Source organism: Sparus aurata, chromosome 15 (genome assembly GCF_900880675.1).
Source record: "Sparus aurata chromosome 15, fSpaAur1.1, whole genome shotgun sequence".
Taxonomy (NCBI): Eukaryota; Metazoa; Chordata; class Actinopteri; order Spariformes; family Sparidae; genus Sparus; species Sparus aurata.
In genome coordinates, this window is record NC_044201.1 from 30,942,229 (window position 1) to 30,961,797 (window position 19,569).

A 19,569-nucleotide genomic window follows, 5' to 3' on the forward strand; every position below is an offset into this window, starting at 1 on the left:
AACACAAAACATGATTCTGTGTTAGTTCTCGCTGCTGTAGATGTTTCCTGGAATACATTTTACCATCGTACCACCGCGAAAAATGCATTGTTCATGTTTGTCTAAATTAAATATAATGACGTGACCGTACCGGACCTGAACCCTAACAGAATAAAGTCCAGATTGTGGTCCTGGTGGCACCGTTCAGTTCCTAACACCTGTTTGTCTGTTGCAGCGTGTTTGTGTGGAATTGCCTGTAAACGCACAGATTTCTGCCGTCCGGTGACGCTTTTATCCAAAGCGCCTTAACAACACCTCAAGTGGATCCAGAGGGACTCGAACCCACAACCTGAACGTCTGTTTGTTAGACAACAGGAGGAAGACTTACTGCTCAACACAAAGCCCACTTCAGCGACGAGATGTTCAGATTCTGTTCTGGTTGGCTTCAAACTACAGATGCTTGAGACGCTTGATGATGGATCACATGACGGGAAGGAACCCGTTAGAGACGTACAGAACCTGAAGAACCATCATCTTTTTCAGATTGTTTTTCTTGTTCTGAACCAGAAAACAATCCGATCTTTATTCAATATATAACGTTTAAAAACAACAACAGTTGGTCAAGAGAACTCAGCGACTCTTTACTGGAAAGCAAACCAGTTAGAAGCCAACCAGGAAGTCATGAGACTCGCTGTCATGTTTACCCAGAAGGCCTTGCACATGGTCGTTGTTGCAGTCGGTGCGCGCTGCATCTCCAGGTCATCCACTGATCATGTGATCACTCTGAAGCAGCCCAGTGTTTCCTCCGGTCCGCGGGTCAGATGTTTAAAAGTCAACTGAAGACTGAAGCAGACAGAACCGAGGCCTCGTTACATTCAGACTCTCAACATCTTTGGTATCGAAAACAGCGTTGAGTGTCAATATTCTCCAAAGTTAGGAATTCTTTCATTGTGACAACTTTACTTCAGGGTCTGAGATTTAAGTCCAAATTCTGAGAAAATGTTTGTACAGCCGCCCGAATAAATCCAGTCCAACGTTACAAAGTGTGATTCAGTAAAAGGATGGAATGATCCATCCATCCATCCATGTCTGTACCCGCCTCATCCCTTTTATGGGATCGCGGGTTTTTTTTGCTGGAGCCAATCCCAGCCGCCTCCGGGCGAGAGCAGGATGCTCCCTGGACAAGTCGCCAGCTCATCAGATCGAATGATAAGACGATGAAGTCAGGAGTAAAACGATCCCTGAGATGTTAATAAAAACAATTATGATATTAAAATCAATAATTAATTGAGCCTCTCATTGGGCCTCATTCATGAACCGTTCTTACGAACAGATTTGTTCTTAAGTCCCACTTATGAAGATTTTACGAAGATTGTGGCATTCATGAATTTTTTCTTATCCAGGATCTTAAGGAACCTCTTAAGAACAAATTCAGAAAGAATCAAAGAAGATTCTTAAGAAGATATTGGTGAATGAGGCCCAATGTTATAATCGTGTCAGCCTGGATGAATATTCTTTTGTTTCATTAGATTTGGTGTAATAGTTTATTGATGAAGGTTCTCAGTCATCCAGGTCCTGGTACCTCTAAGTTCTGTGTCAGTTTCTTGAAGACGTTTCACGACTCATCCAAGAGGCTTCTTCAGTTCTAACTTACTGGAGGAGCTGCAGGCTTTTAAACTCTGTGTGGGAGTGTCCTTACAGAGTGAGGGAGTGTCCTTACATAGTTTAGGAGTGTCCTTTCATAGTGTGGGAGTGTCCTTCGGGTGGGGGAGTGTCCTTACATAGTTTAGGAGTGTCCTTTCATAGTGTGGAGTGTCCTTCGGGTGGGGGAGTGTCCTTACATAGTGTAGGAGTGTCCTTACGTAGTGTGGGAGTGTCCTTACAGCATGAGGGAGTGTCCTTACAGAGTGTAGGAGTGTCCTTACAGACTGTAGGAGTGTCCTTACAATGTGAGGGAGTGTCCTTACACAGTGTAGGAGTGTCCTTACAATGTGAGGGAGTGTCCTTACACAGTGTAGGAGTGTCCTTACAATGTGAGGGAGTGTCCTTACAGAGTGTAGGAGTGTCCTTACAATGTGAGGGAGTGTCCTTAGAGAGTTGTTAGGGCCGCTTGTGGGTCACTGACCCAGCTGGTCTTCATGTGGATTGTTCGGGCTAGGTGAACGGTTGTTAAGCTGTCTGTGGAGAGAACTCAATACTGTTTGGTTTGCGTCCTCGGGTCGTTTAAACATCTGACTCCTGGTTTCACAACTCTTCACACTCGTCTTATAAAAGCTGCTGATGCTGCGTTCAGGTCACCATCGGAAAAACAACAACATTCAAGTGGGAAAAGTGACGTTTACAGAATGTTTCATCACAAACTAAACTGATGGGAGCATTTAAAGGACAATCTGTGATCCAATCAAACTGTTGGTGGATCACTCAGGAGGTTCTGTACTGAGGAGGTTCTGGACCGGGAGAGAAGATGCTCTGATGCAGAAACATTCTAAAGTTTTTCTGAAACTGAGAAGAGAAACTTGACATTTGATTTCAAATCACTTTTCATTTCAAAGAGCCTTTACTGTATCTGTCGTCGTCACACTTAAGTGCCTTTCTGGATCTTTCTACCTGTGTTTGTTTGTTTTCTTCATTTTCGGGGCGGCGGGGATATTTCATACACTGAATTCTTTTTTATTTAATCCATGATTGAGTTTATTTTGTACTCTGTCTGGTGCTACACTGAGAATGTTCAAACTTTGATTCATCCACAAAGAAAGGAAACAAAAGAAATGAACATTTTCTTTGCTGCTGCTTTTTGTTTTAGAGACGTGAAACATCCAAAGCATCGTGATCGTAAACACAACACAGGACATCTGAGGATGTCAGGAGGAACATTTACAGAAATATCTAAATGTTATTTATGCCTAATCTACAGTGTGGATGAGCTTCCTGTGTCAGAGCTGTTGAATATTAATTGTTGTGAAAAGTGTCTAAAGAGTTTGTTTATGTGAAGATGAAAACAATTCAATCTGATTTGTTGACTCGGTCGCCATCAACACACTCGATCTCCTAAACGGTCGTTGAAGTAATTACTGAGGCTCGACTGCTTCTGTGTCTGAAAATTAAAAAAAAAAGATCACAGCCTGGAATAACCGCAGAGATGGAAGGTTTTGTAGTGACGTAACCCTTCACTAATAGATTTAAGGTCAAAGGAGCAAAAACAGCTAAAGATTAGTTGTAGAATAAATCTTACACGTTATGTAAAATTAAAGATGATCTTCAGAGAAACACTCTGATAATAAAGGTGTTATCTGTAAAATATGGCCAGAATTCAAATGTCAAAAAGGCAGCATTTCATCAGAGTCACCAACAACTGCTGCTGTCTGGTAACTGCTTCTTGACTGTAGCTAGCTACCATTAGCTTATCAGCTAATGGCTCAGTTAGCTGTGTAGCCAGTGGCCAGGACTTTGGACTGGGGGGGATCTGAAGTGGACGTCAGACTGGGACTGAACTCAGCCTCTGAGAGCGACGGAGGTCAGTGTGAAGACAGGGGACAGACTACAGAGGTGATTTACAGCGGCTCTGACCACGACTATGAGAAGACACGTCAGGCGGAGACAGTATTTTCACATGTTACTGTGAACGTACCAATCCAGAGGTGACTGTGGTGACAAACCAGAACTGTTCTGGTGACTCTGACTCAGTTTATGTCCAGTTTCAATAAAGTGTGTTTGACAATGAGTTAACGAGCAGATTAAACTGGTCTGAGTTCAGTCAGAGAGAGACACTTGAGTTCAGACGGTTGTATATTTATTTCTTGACATTTATGAGTTTATGTTGTTGACTTATTAGACTCAGCAGTGAACCGGCTACTTTAACATCTCCAGCTGAAACTACAGGCTGTCCGACTGTCACTGAGCTACACAGGGCTGTGAGGAGGCTAGCTGTTAGCATGCTAACTACAGTAAACACCCCTGCAACACAGAACAGAGACGTTTTCGATGTTTCTTCTGTTCATTTTTAAAATACGTAGTAAGACGTTAAAATTCTGGCCATATCTTACAAATCTTCCCTTTAAAAGGAGCATATTGTGTGTTTGTCTGCAGATTTGAGTCCATAAACTTGAGATAAAGAGTTTCCTTTAAAACTGAAATACTGACACATATGTCCCCTCCAGCCTGCCATAGCTTAAAACAAGGATTTTAAGATGATTAAAAACGTTGAATTTGATCCTCGTTCCTGTAATCTAGAGAAGAGAAATGTCTGACTGGGCTGATCTTCATGTTTACTAGCTAACAGTCTGACGTACGGCTGTTTGTGCAGAGTGCATGTGTGATGTGGTCGCAGATACTCTGACCGTAAAAACAGAAGAAGACAAGAAACGTCCACAAAAAAAAGAGAAATAAATGTTGCACTTGTTGAAGATGTAAAATGCTGCACTGAGATCAGTTTTGGTTTGTAAATGTTTCTCTGTGTTCAGGTTGTCAGACTGTGTCGCTCCTCTGTTGTCACATGATCTGTATCATACTGTACATGGAAATATAATGATGCTCAGATGCATGAATTTATTTTTAAACCAAAACCTGTTTGTGTATGATTGATGAGATTTTATGGTGCGCTTTAGGTTCACCGGTTGATTTTTTCTTTTATACCGAAGTGTGTGTGTTTGTGTGTGCGTGCGTGTGTGTGTGTGTGTGTTCATGTACAAACAGATTAAATGAGACTTGTGCAAGAAAACGAGTCGAATATGTCTCACAGAGAATAAAGGTTTTAATCAGGAGCTGGGTTTTAAACAGTCTTCAGAGTCTCCATGATGATCTGGTTCTAGACGTGGACCTGATCTCCCAGAAGCATCTGAAGGCCAAGAAGATCGTCCCGACGTACACATGCACGCATCTGTTACTGCAAGTGTGTTATTGATCAGCCGTCCTGGTTGTTGAAAGAACAAAAAGATTGGAAACGTTTGATTTTACAGGTCTGCCGATGTCGCTGTCCAAGATCTTTGATTTAATTTTAGTTGATTTGCCCCCAAATTGCCACAAAATTAACAGCCATTAAACTAGTTACAATACAATTCATTTATTAACTGCTTGTTAAAAAAATCTGTGTTTTTGTTGAATAATGATGACGTGAACTTCAGTAATGTTTTGGTAGTTATTCTGATAATTTGAGGGTAATTTCCTGCTTAGTAATCACAACATACTAATCATGACCGTGTTGTCCGACCGTAAGTAAATTTTCATGCAACTATTTTGCTGACTTGTTTTTGTTTTGTTGATATTTTCAAGATGATTTGGACGCAGGTAGGACAGATACGACTCGCAGACGCTGGTCTGATGAATAGAAGTGTTGGACAGACGTCGTGTCGGAGAGTGTTCGGGCAACATTTTACTAAAAACTCTCCATACGATTTTTCCAAACATACTTAATTATGTGTACGACTTTAATGAAGAAATGCCTCAACAACACATTTCAGAGAAAAGCTGCTGACGGATGAGCACATTCGTTTATTTGCTGTTGGTATTCAAACAGTATTCAGAGGTGATTATAGGCTCACGGCGATGGTTAGCAGTTCTTTAAACAGTTTGCAAATGAGTTGAAAATACTGAGTTTAGGATAAATTCATATTGTAACAAAGAATCTGTATAATTTTCAAATAAAAACATTTAGATTTAGACTTTAGAATGGAATGTTCTTTGATGTCCTTTTGATGTCTTTTGATGCTCTTTGGTGTTCTTTGATGTCCTTTGATGTCTGGTGTTCTAGAATGTTCTGGAATATTATAGGAGCTAGGACATATACCACAGCTGTGAACATTTTACATGCTTCATTCTGACAAACTCAGAGGAATGACGAGGCACGAGAGCGACAGCGAGCTGAGCATGGAGGAGTGGCTGGACGAGTTGCACATCATACAGGAAAATTTAGGACGATTACGACAGAAATTCAAACGTGTCAGAGAGAGTCATAGGATTCAGAGAGAGGGCTTGATTCATAGGGAAAAGAGACTTCTTGAAAAAAAACAACGGCTTGAACAACTGATTCAGGAAAACAAGGAGAAACTCAGAATGGGGTTGATGGTTCTACCCAACAGAGGTTTACAAATTCAGTGCATGGCCGGCTGCGTCACCCAACTGCTTAACCTCTGTGATTCAGACAACAAGAAGATTGCAGAGCTCAAAGCTGAATGGATCCGCCTGAAAGACATTGTCAAGGACGACGACGAGAAGATTGAGGAGGAATTACAGGCCATGGAAAGAGAGAGGAAATCTTTGACTGAATCCCTGAAACAATATGAGAAGTTTGATGAAGAGATGGTTGTGATAAAGGAGAGGCAGGTTACAAGACTTGATATTGTAAAAGCAAACGAGGAGCAGAGACTCACTGAAGCAAGGAACACAACAACACATGTCCTTCAAACAGAGACACACAGTGAGCGGCCTGTCAGGAACACCAGTCGACGGAGATCAGTTTGGAAAAGATTCACCAAGCTCTTCAAAGGTGGAGTTGAGTTGAGTTGGCGACGCTGACAAGATTGATTGATTGATTTTTAGATTTTCAGATATTCAGCTTGGTGTGCAGCTAAGGAAACTGTTCAGTGACTAAACTGTTCCAACCTTTTTAGCCCATTCTGCCTTTTCAGCTTTTGAAAAATTCATCCTTTTCTGCAAATTCTTGATGATTCATTCTAATAGTTTTGTGCATTTCCGGCAGATTTCTAAAATCACTTCAGTCGTCAGCATTCACACTGTATTTTCAAAGGGAACGCAATTTTTCTAGTTTCCAACATGGTCCTCTGTGTCGACACATAAAGGCCCCCACACACCGCCCAGACAGCTGGAACACAACCAATCAGAAAATCCAATCGCTCAGACAGCCGACAGCAAACCTTCTCAGACTTCACAAGTTGAATCGGAGCAGATGCTGTCCACGCGGTTCCAAAGCTTCCAACGCAGCTGAACACACCGAACAGATTTGTCCGAGTCTCCTCAAACGGTTCAGATGGCCAACGGTTGGCCCGGTGTGTTTCAGGCTTAAAGGCAGGAACACACCGGCCCAGCCGTTGGACGTCTGAAGCGTTTGGGGAGACTCGGACAAATCTGTTCAGTGTGTTCAATGCAACTTTTCTGTCGACGGGTCAGCTGAGAGGCAACAGAGTGGTCCAATAAAGGCAGCTGGCTGTTGGTTTGAGTCTGGGCGGTGTGTGGGGGCCTTAAGACACAAACGGTTTTCTCCGGGTGCTCCGGTTCACCAACTAGCATTTGCTTGCTAAAAATAAAAAAAGTAACAATCTGGAGAATCAAACCTACTTGATTATAAATACAAGTCAGGTGGGATCTATATTTGAATTTTCTCTCTTGAGGTTTTCCCATCTCTTGTTTTGAGATCTCTCCTGATCGATTTAAGATGATGTAGCAGCAAGACGCAGCCTCGCCAAGTCTCTGTTTCAACTTGTTTCAAAAGTGCAGACTAACAAACTATATACCAGTTTTAGAATTGTGTTGAAAGGCAAAGTAAAACCAGACTTATGATAAGTAATTTACGCCTGACTTTTCCCTGAATATTGTCATCATGTTCATTATGTTCTAATCTATTCTAAGGAAAGTGCTCCCAAGCAGAAAGTATTGGTGGAAAAATGCACCACATCAACCAATAAAGAAATTAAAGCTCACGGCATTGAGCTAGGAGACTGCACTGATTTAGATTGGTGACATTTAGCGTGTTTTGAGTGTATAGTTAGTGTGTTTAGTGTGTAGGTAGTTGTCTTTTTGTTTTGTTCTTGTGTCAGAACAATGAGGCATTACACATATGTTTGTGGTTTTCACAATAAATAATAAACTTTTTCCTACTGATTTTATGGTTTGTTTGTTTTTTATGATTTTAGGTACAATGTAAGACAATAAATTCACCAGCAATTGATCATTAAGGCTGTAATCTGTGACAATTTCTTTGTTATATTTGCTAAAATTGTCATTATGAACTGACAGAAGAATAAGTTACAGATCAGCTGTCTGTGGCTCCACCCAGCAGCTGTAATTTGATTTGGAAGAATCCACCGCTTCTGGATCAACACAACCAATCAGAGACAAGGGGCGTGTCTGAGACGTGTTTATCACTCTTGTGCATACCCTCCCTCACCTACTGGGCAGTGTCTACCCTCACCTGGTCAGATACTTTCGAACTCAAACTGTAAACAATGGCGGAGAACAGACAACAACAACAGAGCAGAAACATGCTCCACTACTGAAATAAGAAGACTGACGAAGAAAAGCAGTGTAAAAAGAAAGAATTGGGCCGAGCCAGAGAGAAAACAAGTATAAACATCGAAGGTTCTCTGGGACATTAAACGTCATCACAGCGACCACAGAGACTCATGTACTCACTAACCAGGACAGTGCTAACACCGGGTCAGCCTACAGACATGTAGTTGGTACTCTGCTCGTGCAGAGCTCACAGAACTGAACCAGAACCAACTCTCCTCTCACAGAACTGCAGTTCAATATGAGCAGATTGATTATGATATTCATCTTGTTTAGAACCTTTTCTGACCCAGTTGGCTCGATGTTGGTTCTGGTGCCGTGTTGATGAGATGATGTCGTTCACTGAGGTTTAACACAAAACTACATGAGGTTTGACTTTAATTACAACAAAGTGACAAACATCATGTGTGCGATTCATGACACAGTTCAGACAAGATCAATACATTATCATGGCACCATTTTATTTATTGATGATGTCAGAGCTTCCTGGGCTGTGATTGGCTCATTGGTTGCAGCCGTTGCTGTGGCAGCAGGTCCAGCCTGTCTTAGAGCAGTTGTTCAGTGTGGTGCAGCCTTTCTCTCCATTATCTGCAGCAGCAAACAGGAAACACATCAGAGTCACACAACAGGTTTGTAAATCCACACGTGTCGTCACAAAGAGCAGCTGTAAACGTTCTCACACAGTCGGCTCATCAAATCTACATTTAAACGTTCCACATGAGCAGGTAGACTCACCTCTGGTGTAGCACGCCTGCTGGACTTTGCTGCGGCAGTCGAGCAGCATGTTGTTGACCAAGAGGAAGTCCTCGCCGTAACACTGGATGTGAAAATCCTTAGCTGCAACACAAACACACCTGTGATCACACCTGAGACAGTCTCACCTCCTCACATCACACCCAGGACTCACCTGACTGTAACGAGACTCACAGTCACGGAGAGTCGACGATCCCGCTGAAATAAAGAACCTCGGTACACTTTAAAGATAAACACCTGGACTGAAGCACACACCTGGTCCACCTGGTCTACCTGTCCACTGATGCATCAGTGTGAAGGTGTGGGCAGCCAATCAGACACAACATGTCTATTAGAAGAGTTCGTAGAACGGTACAGAATAAAAGTCTCTGTGCTCCTTAAAAACATGATTCTGATGTGAATGAATCATTTAAAATGTTTGTCAGGATCAAAATGATTGTTTCATTTATCTGTCAAATTCTGACATTTGGTTCAACCTCTAACAACTGTCAGCCAATAGAATCACTCCCCTGGTGTCAGCCAATAGAATCACTCCCCTGGTGTCAGCCAATAGAATCACTCCCCTGTGTAGCAATATCACTCCCCCCTGGTGTCAGCCATAGAATCACCCCCCCTGGTGTCAGCCAATAGAATCACCCCCTGGTTCCAAGACTTCCTCCCTGGTGTTAGCCAATAGAATCACTCCCCTGGTGTCAGCCAATAGAATCACCCCCCCTGGTGTCAGCCAATAGAATCACTCCGCTGGTGTTAGCCAATAGAATCACTCCCCTGGTGTCAGCCAATAGAATCACTCCCCTGGTGTCAGCCAATAGAATCACTCCGCTGGTGTCACGTGGCGTCTGTGTTTCAGCTTCGGCAGTCTGGTAGTTGTCAGTTTTGCAGGATGTGCTCAGAACACTGTACTGTTCTAATGTTAGCTAGCTAGCCTTAGCGATGTTAATGTGTGCTAGCATTAGCAACACTGACAGCACAGGGCCGTGAACAGGAACCATGTGGCACACATCATAACATGGTGGTTACTCTGTTGCATGAACTCAGATCAGTTTGTCAGTTCTATTAACGATCACAAAGAGAAAACTACTGTTCATCTGTTTCCATCACAAAGATTCACTGCAGAACTTCACTTGGTGTTTAACTGGGTCATGAGGAGGCCGGTCATCAGCTGAAGCAGCTCTGCTGTGGTAGCGTAGCGTAGCGTAGCGCTCCACTAGTGTAAACATGAACCTCATATACATTTTATTTAATGACATGACGTCTTCTTTAATTCAACAGTGCTGTCATAAATCATTATCACAGCGACAGTGATGAGAAATAAGAGGACAAACTAAGTCATTTAAAATGTACTCTAACTCTAACTACAGTTCACACCTGTGCTGTGACTGACTGGTCTTTATTCCTGCGACGCTCCTTCACCTCAAACACTTCAGTATATAACTGTACCTGAGCAGAGCGGCAGCAGCAGCAGCAGCACCAAGTAAACCTTCATGTTCCTGTTTCTGTAGATCCGACGCAACGAGCAGCTGAAACTGAGACGAGCTGAACGAGGCCGGACTTTTATCTTGAGCTCACACACACACACACACACACACACACACACACACACACACAGATGGACAAACAGATAACTCATCTGACAACCTGAACTGAACTCATTTGGACTCATGGACGTCCACCATGTTTCAGTTCAACTCTTCAGCGTGTTGTTTGTCTCGTGTCCACATGTCGGAGCGACTGAATCTCAAGTCGCTCCTGATGGCGTGTTTGTGTGTTTAAATCAGGATTATAAGCTGATATGAATATAAATGCATTATGTTTCTGCTGAGTCATGACAGTTCAGTGGCTGCCAGATGATGACATCAGCAGTTTATCTGCACTTTGAACACTGATGTTGAACTTAAACCAACATCTGTTTGTCCCTCGCAGACTGTTTGTACCGATTCAGCTGATATTACCTCCTCACAGATCGATCAATATCTTTATATCTGTAGTGTGATCACACATTTCATCAAAGAAAAATCTTTTTACAACTATTTTCCTCACTGAACATAAAATAAACAAAGAATACAACCACACAACTTCTGCATTCGACTGTCTGAGAGGTTTTTAAGCATTCAACTGAAGAAAATCAACTTATCTCTTGAATTTATCTGTGGTTTTGCAGAAACGTACGTATCTGACATTTATTCTGGTGACTTGGTCGGGTAAGTCAAGACGCAGATGGTTTTGTTATCATTTCATTCAGTGAGCAGCATTTCCGCTCCAACAATCTGCCCGGATATATTCAAAATGACAAACAATTGAGGTTCTTCCAGAACTTCAGGCTGCACTGATTTGCCTTTCAATCACCAGTTTTACAGGAGAAGCTCTACAATGTTTAAGTTACGGGTTTTGGTGACTGTTCAACATGTCGGCTGGCTGTGTCGTCTTTATAGTGACGTATTTCTACAGTCTGATATTTCAGACCTTGCAGCCCAAACAGCATTCTCCCCACAGAGCTCCATTATAAAAGAGATGTCTGTAAAACTGCTGACACCAGAACAGCAAACAGTGACTGTGACTCTTTCTGTTCTGCATGTTTGATCCATGAAGGTTTTATATTTGTTAAACTTCCAATGAGCTGAAAAAAGCAACTTCACAAAAAACGTTATTGATTGTTAACTGCGCGATGACAACTCACTCAAGTTTAATTAACTATAAGTTTACCTTTTATTAATGAAAGTTAGTTTTACGTGTAACTGATAATTGTAGGCAGGTACCATCACTCAAACATCTAGAGCTACAACTAACGATGATTTTTATTATAGATTGATCTTCTGATTAACTTCATCTGTCAGCTGTCAAGCTGGTGTTCTGCTAAATGTTGCTGTCCAGTAATTATATTTTCATTTTTTATCCCCGCGCTAAAATATCATCACAATATGTTATTTGTGTCTGCGGACCCCCCTTCAGCCCCCACTAATTTGGACTATGCCATCGTACTGCGCATGTGCAGAAATGATTCAGGAAGTCAGTAGCAAAACAAAGTTAATGGCGCGAAGAACAAACAACAATGAAGTGAAGTTACTGCGGCGAGACAGAAAAACGGAGGAAGCGGCAGGAAAACAGAAGGTTTGTGGCAAAACTACCGAAAGGTGACGAGCTTTTTCACGGCGGCCATTACTGATGACAACGTCACTAAACGGCAGTAAGAAGCCGGCGCTCCTTGTGTTAGCATTAGCGGTGCTAACGGGGAGGAGCTGCCCGCTGCTGCAGTGTCAGCCCGGGGAACATGGCGGCGCTGCTGCCGCTTCATGCTGGAGGAGGCTGCGGCTGAAGAGCCGTGATCCTCCATGAGGAGAACAACTGGTGAGTGTTAACAACATGTCAGCTATATTCTGTACTGAGATCAGTAACCACAGAATGACAAGTGCTGCGGTCAAAACCTCCCTGAAGTAAAAGTATGTCACTGTTATTAGAACATAAAGTATTTAAAGTAAAAGTACTCGTTCTGCAGTAATCTGTTCCCTGTCAGTGTTTTTATCTGTGACGTGTGTGGATCAATATTCCTGCTGTATTAATGTGTGTGTGTCATTTTACTGCTGTAGATGTTTAATCTTCCCTTCATGGACCTTATTGATCAAACCTGTCAGTAGTGACTGAAGAGAGACAGATAAAGTATTGATCCTGTTTGAAGTGTGTCATCAATCACACTCACGATGTTTGTCAGTTTAAACGATCATTTTCAAATCAGTGATTGATTTAAAACCTCAGCTCATATAATATGTCTATAACACACTGTGCAAGTTACAGAAGGCTAAAACATAGCTTAGCATAGTTGTTCATATCATGAACCAGTAAAACACATTAAACTATTGTTTTCACCCCACAGTGATAACAGCATTCCATCCTCCCTGTGGAAAATAACATTAATATATATAATATATTTATATAATAACATTTTTATAACAGTGGCACCATGTAAACAAACTGGTATTTTGGTGGTTTTTATTATCAGGACCTATGTTGGTTAAAAATAATATTAATATATAGTATTTTTATGGCCAGACTGGAGCCCCAGGACAGCCAGCTGAGACAGCCAGATGAATGTGACCTCTCTTCCTGTCAGCGGGCCGGTCGGTGCTGCAGTGGCCCCCCAAAGGATCCCCGGGTCCCCCTCAGAGCTCTGGACCGGTCCCGGCCCTGCTCGTCTGAGGTAACTGTCATTTTAATTCTGATAATAATCGTGTGTTGCAAAATCGCACTTTGGAGCCTGCGAACACAAACGTGTGTTGCTGCCAGTGTGAATAGTTTTGAATCGTCATTAACTCGTAATCGAGTATTTTGCGTCTTTGTGTTGTTTGGTCATCACTGCTGTGTAACGGCCTTTATGATGAAACATAATTTGTAAATCTGAAGAGAAAAAACTGTCTCCGTGGTAACAGCAGGTTTAGGCTACATGTGCTTATAGACAATAGAGATGTCGACCAGCAGAGATTTTGTTAAAACCTTTATGTTTTAATTCAGGGAGTTCATCAAAAGGCAGACATTTACATTTTTGTCTTTAAACAGATTTTTATTGAATTTCCAGAAAATTATAATTTCATATTAAATTACATGTACTGTATTTATCTATATTAAAGGAAACAACAACTGCTCTGAATCAAATCCTTAAACTCTCATGCCCACCAACAAAAAACATAAGATTACATTGAATAAAGACTTTAAAAAATAACATGATTTTAGATAGCAAAGCAAAAGACATCCTGCTTTTGTGTGAGAGGAAAAAAATATCCGGATGGAATATTTTCTGCCTGCGGAAATATACGATGACCAATGAATGGAGTGACATCCAGCTGATGTCCAGTTTAAATGGGAGAGAAACTCACCAATTATTTCTGACAGCATCTAATACTTTACAACAAACACCCAACAACTACCTCAACAACCAAGTCGAGGACAATATATGGCTGAAGATCGCTCAGCAGCAGGATACAGTGAACTCCGGCGTACTGTTCCTGTGAAGGCAAACATGAAGCTTGCTAACAGAAGCACTGAAGTAAAGTCATTTTTGCTTTGAAACGATACACGGTCTCTTGAATCACATCAAAAATCTGATTTGTCTACCTTTCTTTCTTCTGTTTTGTCTCTTAAAACTCTTTTTTCTGCCTACATGAAGCTGACTGTGTAGCTGTCAGTATTCATGCTGATGAACTACATACGTCATTGCTGTTCATTCTGCTGCTGTCATTGCTGTTCATTCTGCAACAACACACCGCGGCCAGATGTTTGTCTATGATCCCTTTCCTCATGAAGACATACAGAAGTAAGTCTGCAAAAGGACTCAGCCGCAGAAAAAGGATCGACATTTGGTAGAAGGTATGGTTATTTAAGTTTTTCCCTGCCAGGAACAAAATGGCGGTGGGCAGGAACAGCAGCGTGTGAATAAGCAGCACCAGAACCAATGACCCGATGATTCGTCGTTTTTCATCAGAGGGGACACGGCTGGCAGACAGAGCTTTGAGGGTCCCACCCAGGAAGAATATCAACAGTGGGATGGGGAGGAGGATGTAAGTGCCCGCTATGGTTATGGGCACCTTCTGATAATTTGAGTAAAACCAAAATAAGCGAGAGATTAGAGCAGCGACCCAGAGCCCAGCACAGACCATCACAGAGATCTTCATAGGCCGCCTGCAGCGGTACCACAGTGGACACGTAATGACCAAATATCTGTAACACAAGATGCACACAGTGTTTGAGGAGCTTCAATATTTTATATCTATATAATGGTCAGACAGAAGTACACGCCTGCTGGATTTAAAGATGGGTACCTCTCCATGGCCACACACACCATGAAGCCAACGCTGGCCAACAGGCCTAAAGAATACAAGAAAGATCCGACGTCCTCTATCTTCTTATCATCACGTCCTGACAGCCGAATGATCCTGCCACAGAACTGAAGGAGGTTGGAAACGAGAAGGTTGATGACGTAGGTCGGAGCAACATGATTAACTCGCACCTGCAAGACAACATTGGTGAAAGTCAACAAATGGCTGTAAACAACAGGGAGGCAACGATATATCTGCTGAACATCTGTACCGATTATTGCCTTGTTGACTGCCATGACTGTAGTAGTTTACAGTAAAGTCATTTAGTGCCTACACACCCGTACAAACTGATGTCAAGAATGTCACACGCAGCATTTCACTAATGTGCCAGCAGATATATTTCGTGAACCGGTAGATAAACATCGGCCATTGCATTTCCTGATTTGCTGACAGGTTAAAAGTTTATATCTACTTGTAAAGAAAATGTACAGGTGCATTTCAAAAATTAGATTATCACACACAAGTAAAGTTTCTGTTGTAATTTGATTAAAAAACACAAAGTGAGATATTTTAAGCCTTTTTTGTTTTCATTTTGATGATGTTCGCTTATAGCTCATGAAAATCAAGATCCAGTATCTCAAAACTTTAGAATATTTTATATTTTATAATACAGAAATGTTGATCTTCCTGTTGAAGTATATCAAGTTATGCACTCAATAACTTGTTCGGGGCTTCTTTTGCGCGAATAATTGCATGGCGTGGCAATACATCATAGATTCTCTACGGGGTTCAGGTCAGACCAGTTGGCCGGCCAGTCAGGCACAATAATACCACAGTCGGCAAACCAGTTTATAGTCCTGATCAGCATCTCAATACTGTATGGAGATGTTGATCAGGACTATAAACTGGTAACTGGTTTGCTGACTGTGGTATTACTGATCTTGTTTTGATTTTCATGAGCTTTAAACCATAATCCTCAAATTTAAAACAAGAAAAGGCTTGAAATATTTCACTTCATGTGTAATGACTTCCACTTTTTTTGTTAAATTATTGAAAAATAACTTCTCCATGATAATCCATTTTTTAAATGCACCTGTATATCATGGCAGACTTGAGTTTCAATGTTTTTTTTCAATTCTCTTCTTTCTGTGATGGAACGAGTGAAACACAAACTACAAAACCTTTTTTATCGACACCATCTCAGCACAGCCCGCTCGCTCTCTTGCTCTCTTGTGAAACTATCAATTTATGTCTTTCTCATTTCCCATGAACATGTTGCTTCCTAATCTATTGATCACTATGCTTAAGATCACATTACAATCATTTTTTAGTAATATCTGAGTCATAGCTTAGCATGTTTATCGGTGAAGTAAATATTTTGTATAATAATGAAAAACACAACCACGGAAAGATTTGTCGAGGAGAAAAGCCGCCGTCTCAGTAAATCAGACACTGAACATGCCCGGTTTTCATTTCGTTTTAAATTAGCTTAAATTTGCAGACTTCTCCAAGATAATCATTGTCTTTGAATGCACCTGCATATCTTTGCAGACTTCAGTTTCAATGGTTTCTACAACTCTCATCTTTCTGTGATGGAATGAGTGAAAAACAAACTACAAAAAACATTCATGAAGTTTGGTTCGGTAGTGAATTTATTATAGGTCTTCTGAAAAAGTGACCAAATCTGCACCTGAGTTAAAAAATGGACAAATGACTTTTAACCAAATATTATTTTATGCACGCTAAGCCTTTAAAGCGTGTGCTTGGCTGAATTAACCCTGATATGACCTTTCTTATCAACCCCATCTCAGCTCAGCCTGCTCTCTCTCTTGCTCTGTTATCACTTATGTCTTTTTCATTTCCATGAACATGTTGCTTCCTAATCTATTTATATTTATGCTTAAGGCCAAATTACAATATTTATTTTTTAGTAATATTTGAGTCATAGCCTAGCACATTTATCGGTGAAGTAAATATTTTGTATAATAATGAAAATCTCAACAACCACGGAAAGATTTGTCGAGGAGAAAAGCCGCCGTCTCAGTAAATCAGACACTAAACATGCCCGATTTTCATTTCATTTTAAATTATCTTAAATTCACCCTCCATATCAGTGTAAACCACAAACTGAATGAAAACAGCAGCACACATCTTCACACAACTAAATTAATGGAGTCACATCAAGATCCTTTATAGACACTCGGACACATTACAAATTTATAATGTACCTACCAGAGAACAAAGAGCGTAGATGGCAGCAAGGGTCACAGAAAGGCCGACAGAGTTGATTATGCATTCCACCACAAACTTGATGAAGCTGCCTGACTCATTGTTAGAGTCGGTGTTGGTGGAATATGAGTTGTTGGTAATGTTGAAATCTTCCATTCTTCAGAGTGAAACCTGGTGTTTGAAAGGTTCAGTCATAAGAAGGAAGCAGGTCTAACCCACATGTAAGAGAAGGTATCAGATTTACCTTTTGATAGCTGAAAGACTTCACCTGACTGTGTTCTCTGATGTCTGACGTTTTGTCTTCTGCATTCAGTAGCTCAGAGTCAATATGTTACGTGACAACATGCAGCAGGCTCCTGTTAATCTGCTCCTCCTCATCTAAGGAAGTGAGATTATTTAAACTATCAGGCACGATAAAGCATTAGCATTTCAACAGTTTCTGTTCAAGTGCATGTGCATTCTTTTTTCTGTTGTAGATCAAGCACAGCTTTCTTTGCTTAGCTGCTTTTCAAAAATAGCTCAGATAGTTTCGGAGCTAATTGGCACTGTTACCTGAGGGAGTCCGGCCTCACAGCAACTTTTGAGAGTGTCGGAGGTCCGTACTACCTCCGGTACGGTCATTTAAAGCGGCTCTGACCAGGACTATGACTCCGCTTGGACATCAGCAGCATGAGTGCGTCTTAGTTCAGTCAAAGAGAGAAACTTTAAGTCATATTGTCAACACCTGCTGTCTTCCTCATGAAAACCATACAGGTTGAAAATTGAAAGTGGGTTATCACAACTCATAATGATGTTTTGCTGTTCGGTGGCCCCTCTAGCAGCTGAAATGGTTTTTACAGCTGTAGAGGACGTAAATTAAAGAGTGAGTAACGGCATATATGGAGGTGGCCGGGGATGTTGGCCAGATAAAACAAGCAGACCAGTGTGAAACCAAAGTCAGTAGTACGTTCTTTTAAGCAGTGGTGATGTGTGACCAAGTGCAATTTTGAGATACCTAACTTGAGTATATCCATTGTCTGCTATTTCATCCTTCCACTCCACTACCGTATATAGTAATATTTGCCTTTAGAGGCAAATATTACTATATACTCATTACATTTATTATTTGATAACTTTGGTTACGACTTACTTTACAGTTTGCATTCTGCATCAGAGCCGAAGCAGCACATTTTAAATGAATCCACTTCATTGGCAATTGGATAAAAACACAGATTCCAATAAACCAAAAAATGCAGAAAATAAAGATAGCTGAATAATCCGCCAGCCAGTCATCGCTTGAACAATCATACAGTTTATGCATGTAGATATATGTATAATTTACTTTACTTTTACTTTAGTTTAGTCTACTTTAGATACTGTAGAACATTTAAACACACCGCCTGGTTGTCCCAGCTGCAATATCTTTAGGCTTTTTTCACAATGAATCCTCTCAGAGTTCAGTTGTAAAGCCATCACACGCATTGCAAATACGATAGCAGGGGACATCACACACCCACTCAATCACCGCCACACTGTACCACACTTTGGGTTCAGGTTTGGGGTTCCCGAGGTGCAATAGGGCTGTCTTTAGCAAAAGTCTGGTACCTGCAGCCACAGTAGCCCTGAACAGGTTGATTCGCTGAGGGAACGAGTCAGATTTTCATGTTTGTTGTGCTGCACTTCATCTAATTCCGTCCGTCATTACTGTGGGATGATGTGTGCAAATCTGATGTGCAGTTTGAGTTTGATTAATTCGAGTTTGTGGTTCAGGACGATTTAAAAAAAAGAAAAATCGATTTTCTCTTTAATTTGCGCCGCCGCTCGTCATGGGCTCCCGTAGTTCATAGTGGGCTCCGCCTCCCCCGCATTGACTTTCCACAGCGAAACAAACACAACATGCAGCGAGCCATACTTTGTTCCTAAAAAGGCACCGTCTCGTTAGTAGCTTGGTTTTGTGGCGTCGGACCTCGAACAAACCACGGTCTGCTGCAAAGTTTGTTTAAAGGCTGTTGCAACTAAAAACAGCGGACTGACACAGTATCACAGTGGGACACTTGTTGTTCACTACGAGATGTACAGACCACGGCAGCCCACAAACACCCGCTAAAAAGCAGCAAACATTAGCTGAATCATTTAATCATTGTGTCCCCTATGAGAAGAAAGGGTCCCGGTGGACAGCTGTTACAGATGCAGCCACATTGCATATCGCTATAGATATAGTGCCTGTATAGTGGAAAAGCCGGAGGTTCATCCACATGCTGAAAATTTTCGACCCCAGATTGAGCTACGAGGCCACATCGGGTCATGTCTCAAACCAGAGGAAGCAGACAGGCTCGTGTTCCTCGCCAAAAATGTGTTAAAAAGACAACCAGCACACACCTGATGTCCTGTACATCTACGAACATGTCATGGTTACTATACAATGCATGCAGATGTTTCATTTAGTTCAGTTAATTTAGTTCAGGGATATAAAATACTTTTTGTGAACAAAAGGCATCTTTTGCAAAATAAAGTATTTCATGAAAGTTATGTTAACACTTTATCAATACCAATATTGAAACTGATCTCTTTTTATAATAGCGAG

The 19,569-nt window shown here is 41.4% G+C and overlaps 2 protein-coding genes across 2 annotated transcripts in view; one reads left to right on the plus strand and one right to left on the minus strand.

Moving 5' to 3' along the window:
- Positions 1-1,920, plus strand: part of LOC115596834 (echinoderm microtubule-associated protein-like 6) — a 32,935-nt gene extending 31,015 nt beyond the window's left edge. The window contains exon 43 of the mRNA XM_030442245.1: positions 215-1,920. Coding sequence (XP_030298105.1) covers positions 215-239 — 25 coding nt within the window. The 3' untranslated portion in view covers positions 240-1,920. The remainder of the gene's footprint in view (positions 1-214) is intronic.
- Positions 1,921-14,150: 12,230 nt separating this feature from the next.
- Positions 14,151-17,316, minus strand: LOC115596838 (mas-related G-protein coupled receptor member X3-like). The gene is made up of 4 exons (XM_030442262.1): positions 17,251-17,316; positions 17,010-17,177; positions 14,781-14,968; positions 14,151-14,679 (listed from the first exon to the last, which is right to left on the minus strand). Exons 2-4 carry the CDS (start codon positions 17,160-17,162, stop codon positions 14,151-14,153), a joined length of 870 nt encoding a protein of 289 aa, XP_030298122.1. The 5' UTR covers positions 17,163-17,177; positions 17,251-17,316.
- Positions 17,317-19,569: the final 2,253 nt, after the last annotated feature.

What these genes read in the sequence shown, in the direction of transcription:
- LOC115596838 (XM_030442262.1), bottom strand. Translation starts at nt 17,162, where the DNA reads ATGGAAGATTTCAACATTACCAACAACTCATATTCCACCAACACCGAC. An exon ending in TCTACGCTCTTTGTTCTCTG is followed by an intron (nt 14,969 to 17,009) that starts GTAGGTACATTA and finishes GTTGTCTTGCAG; the next exon opens with GTGCGAGTTAATCATGTTGC. An exon ending in GTGTGTGTGGCCATGGAGAG is followed by an intron (nt 14,680 to 14,780) that starts GTACCCATCTTT and finishes CTTGTGTTACAG; the next exon opens with ATATTTGGTCATTACGTGTC.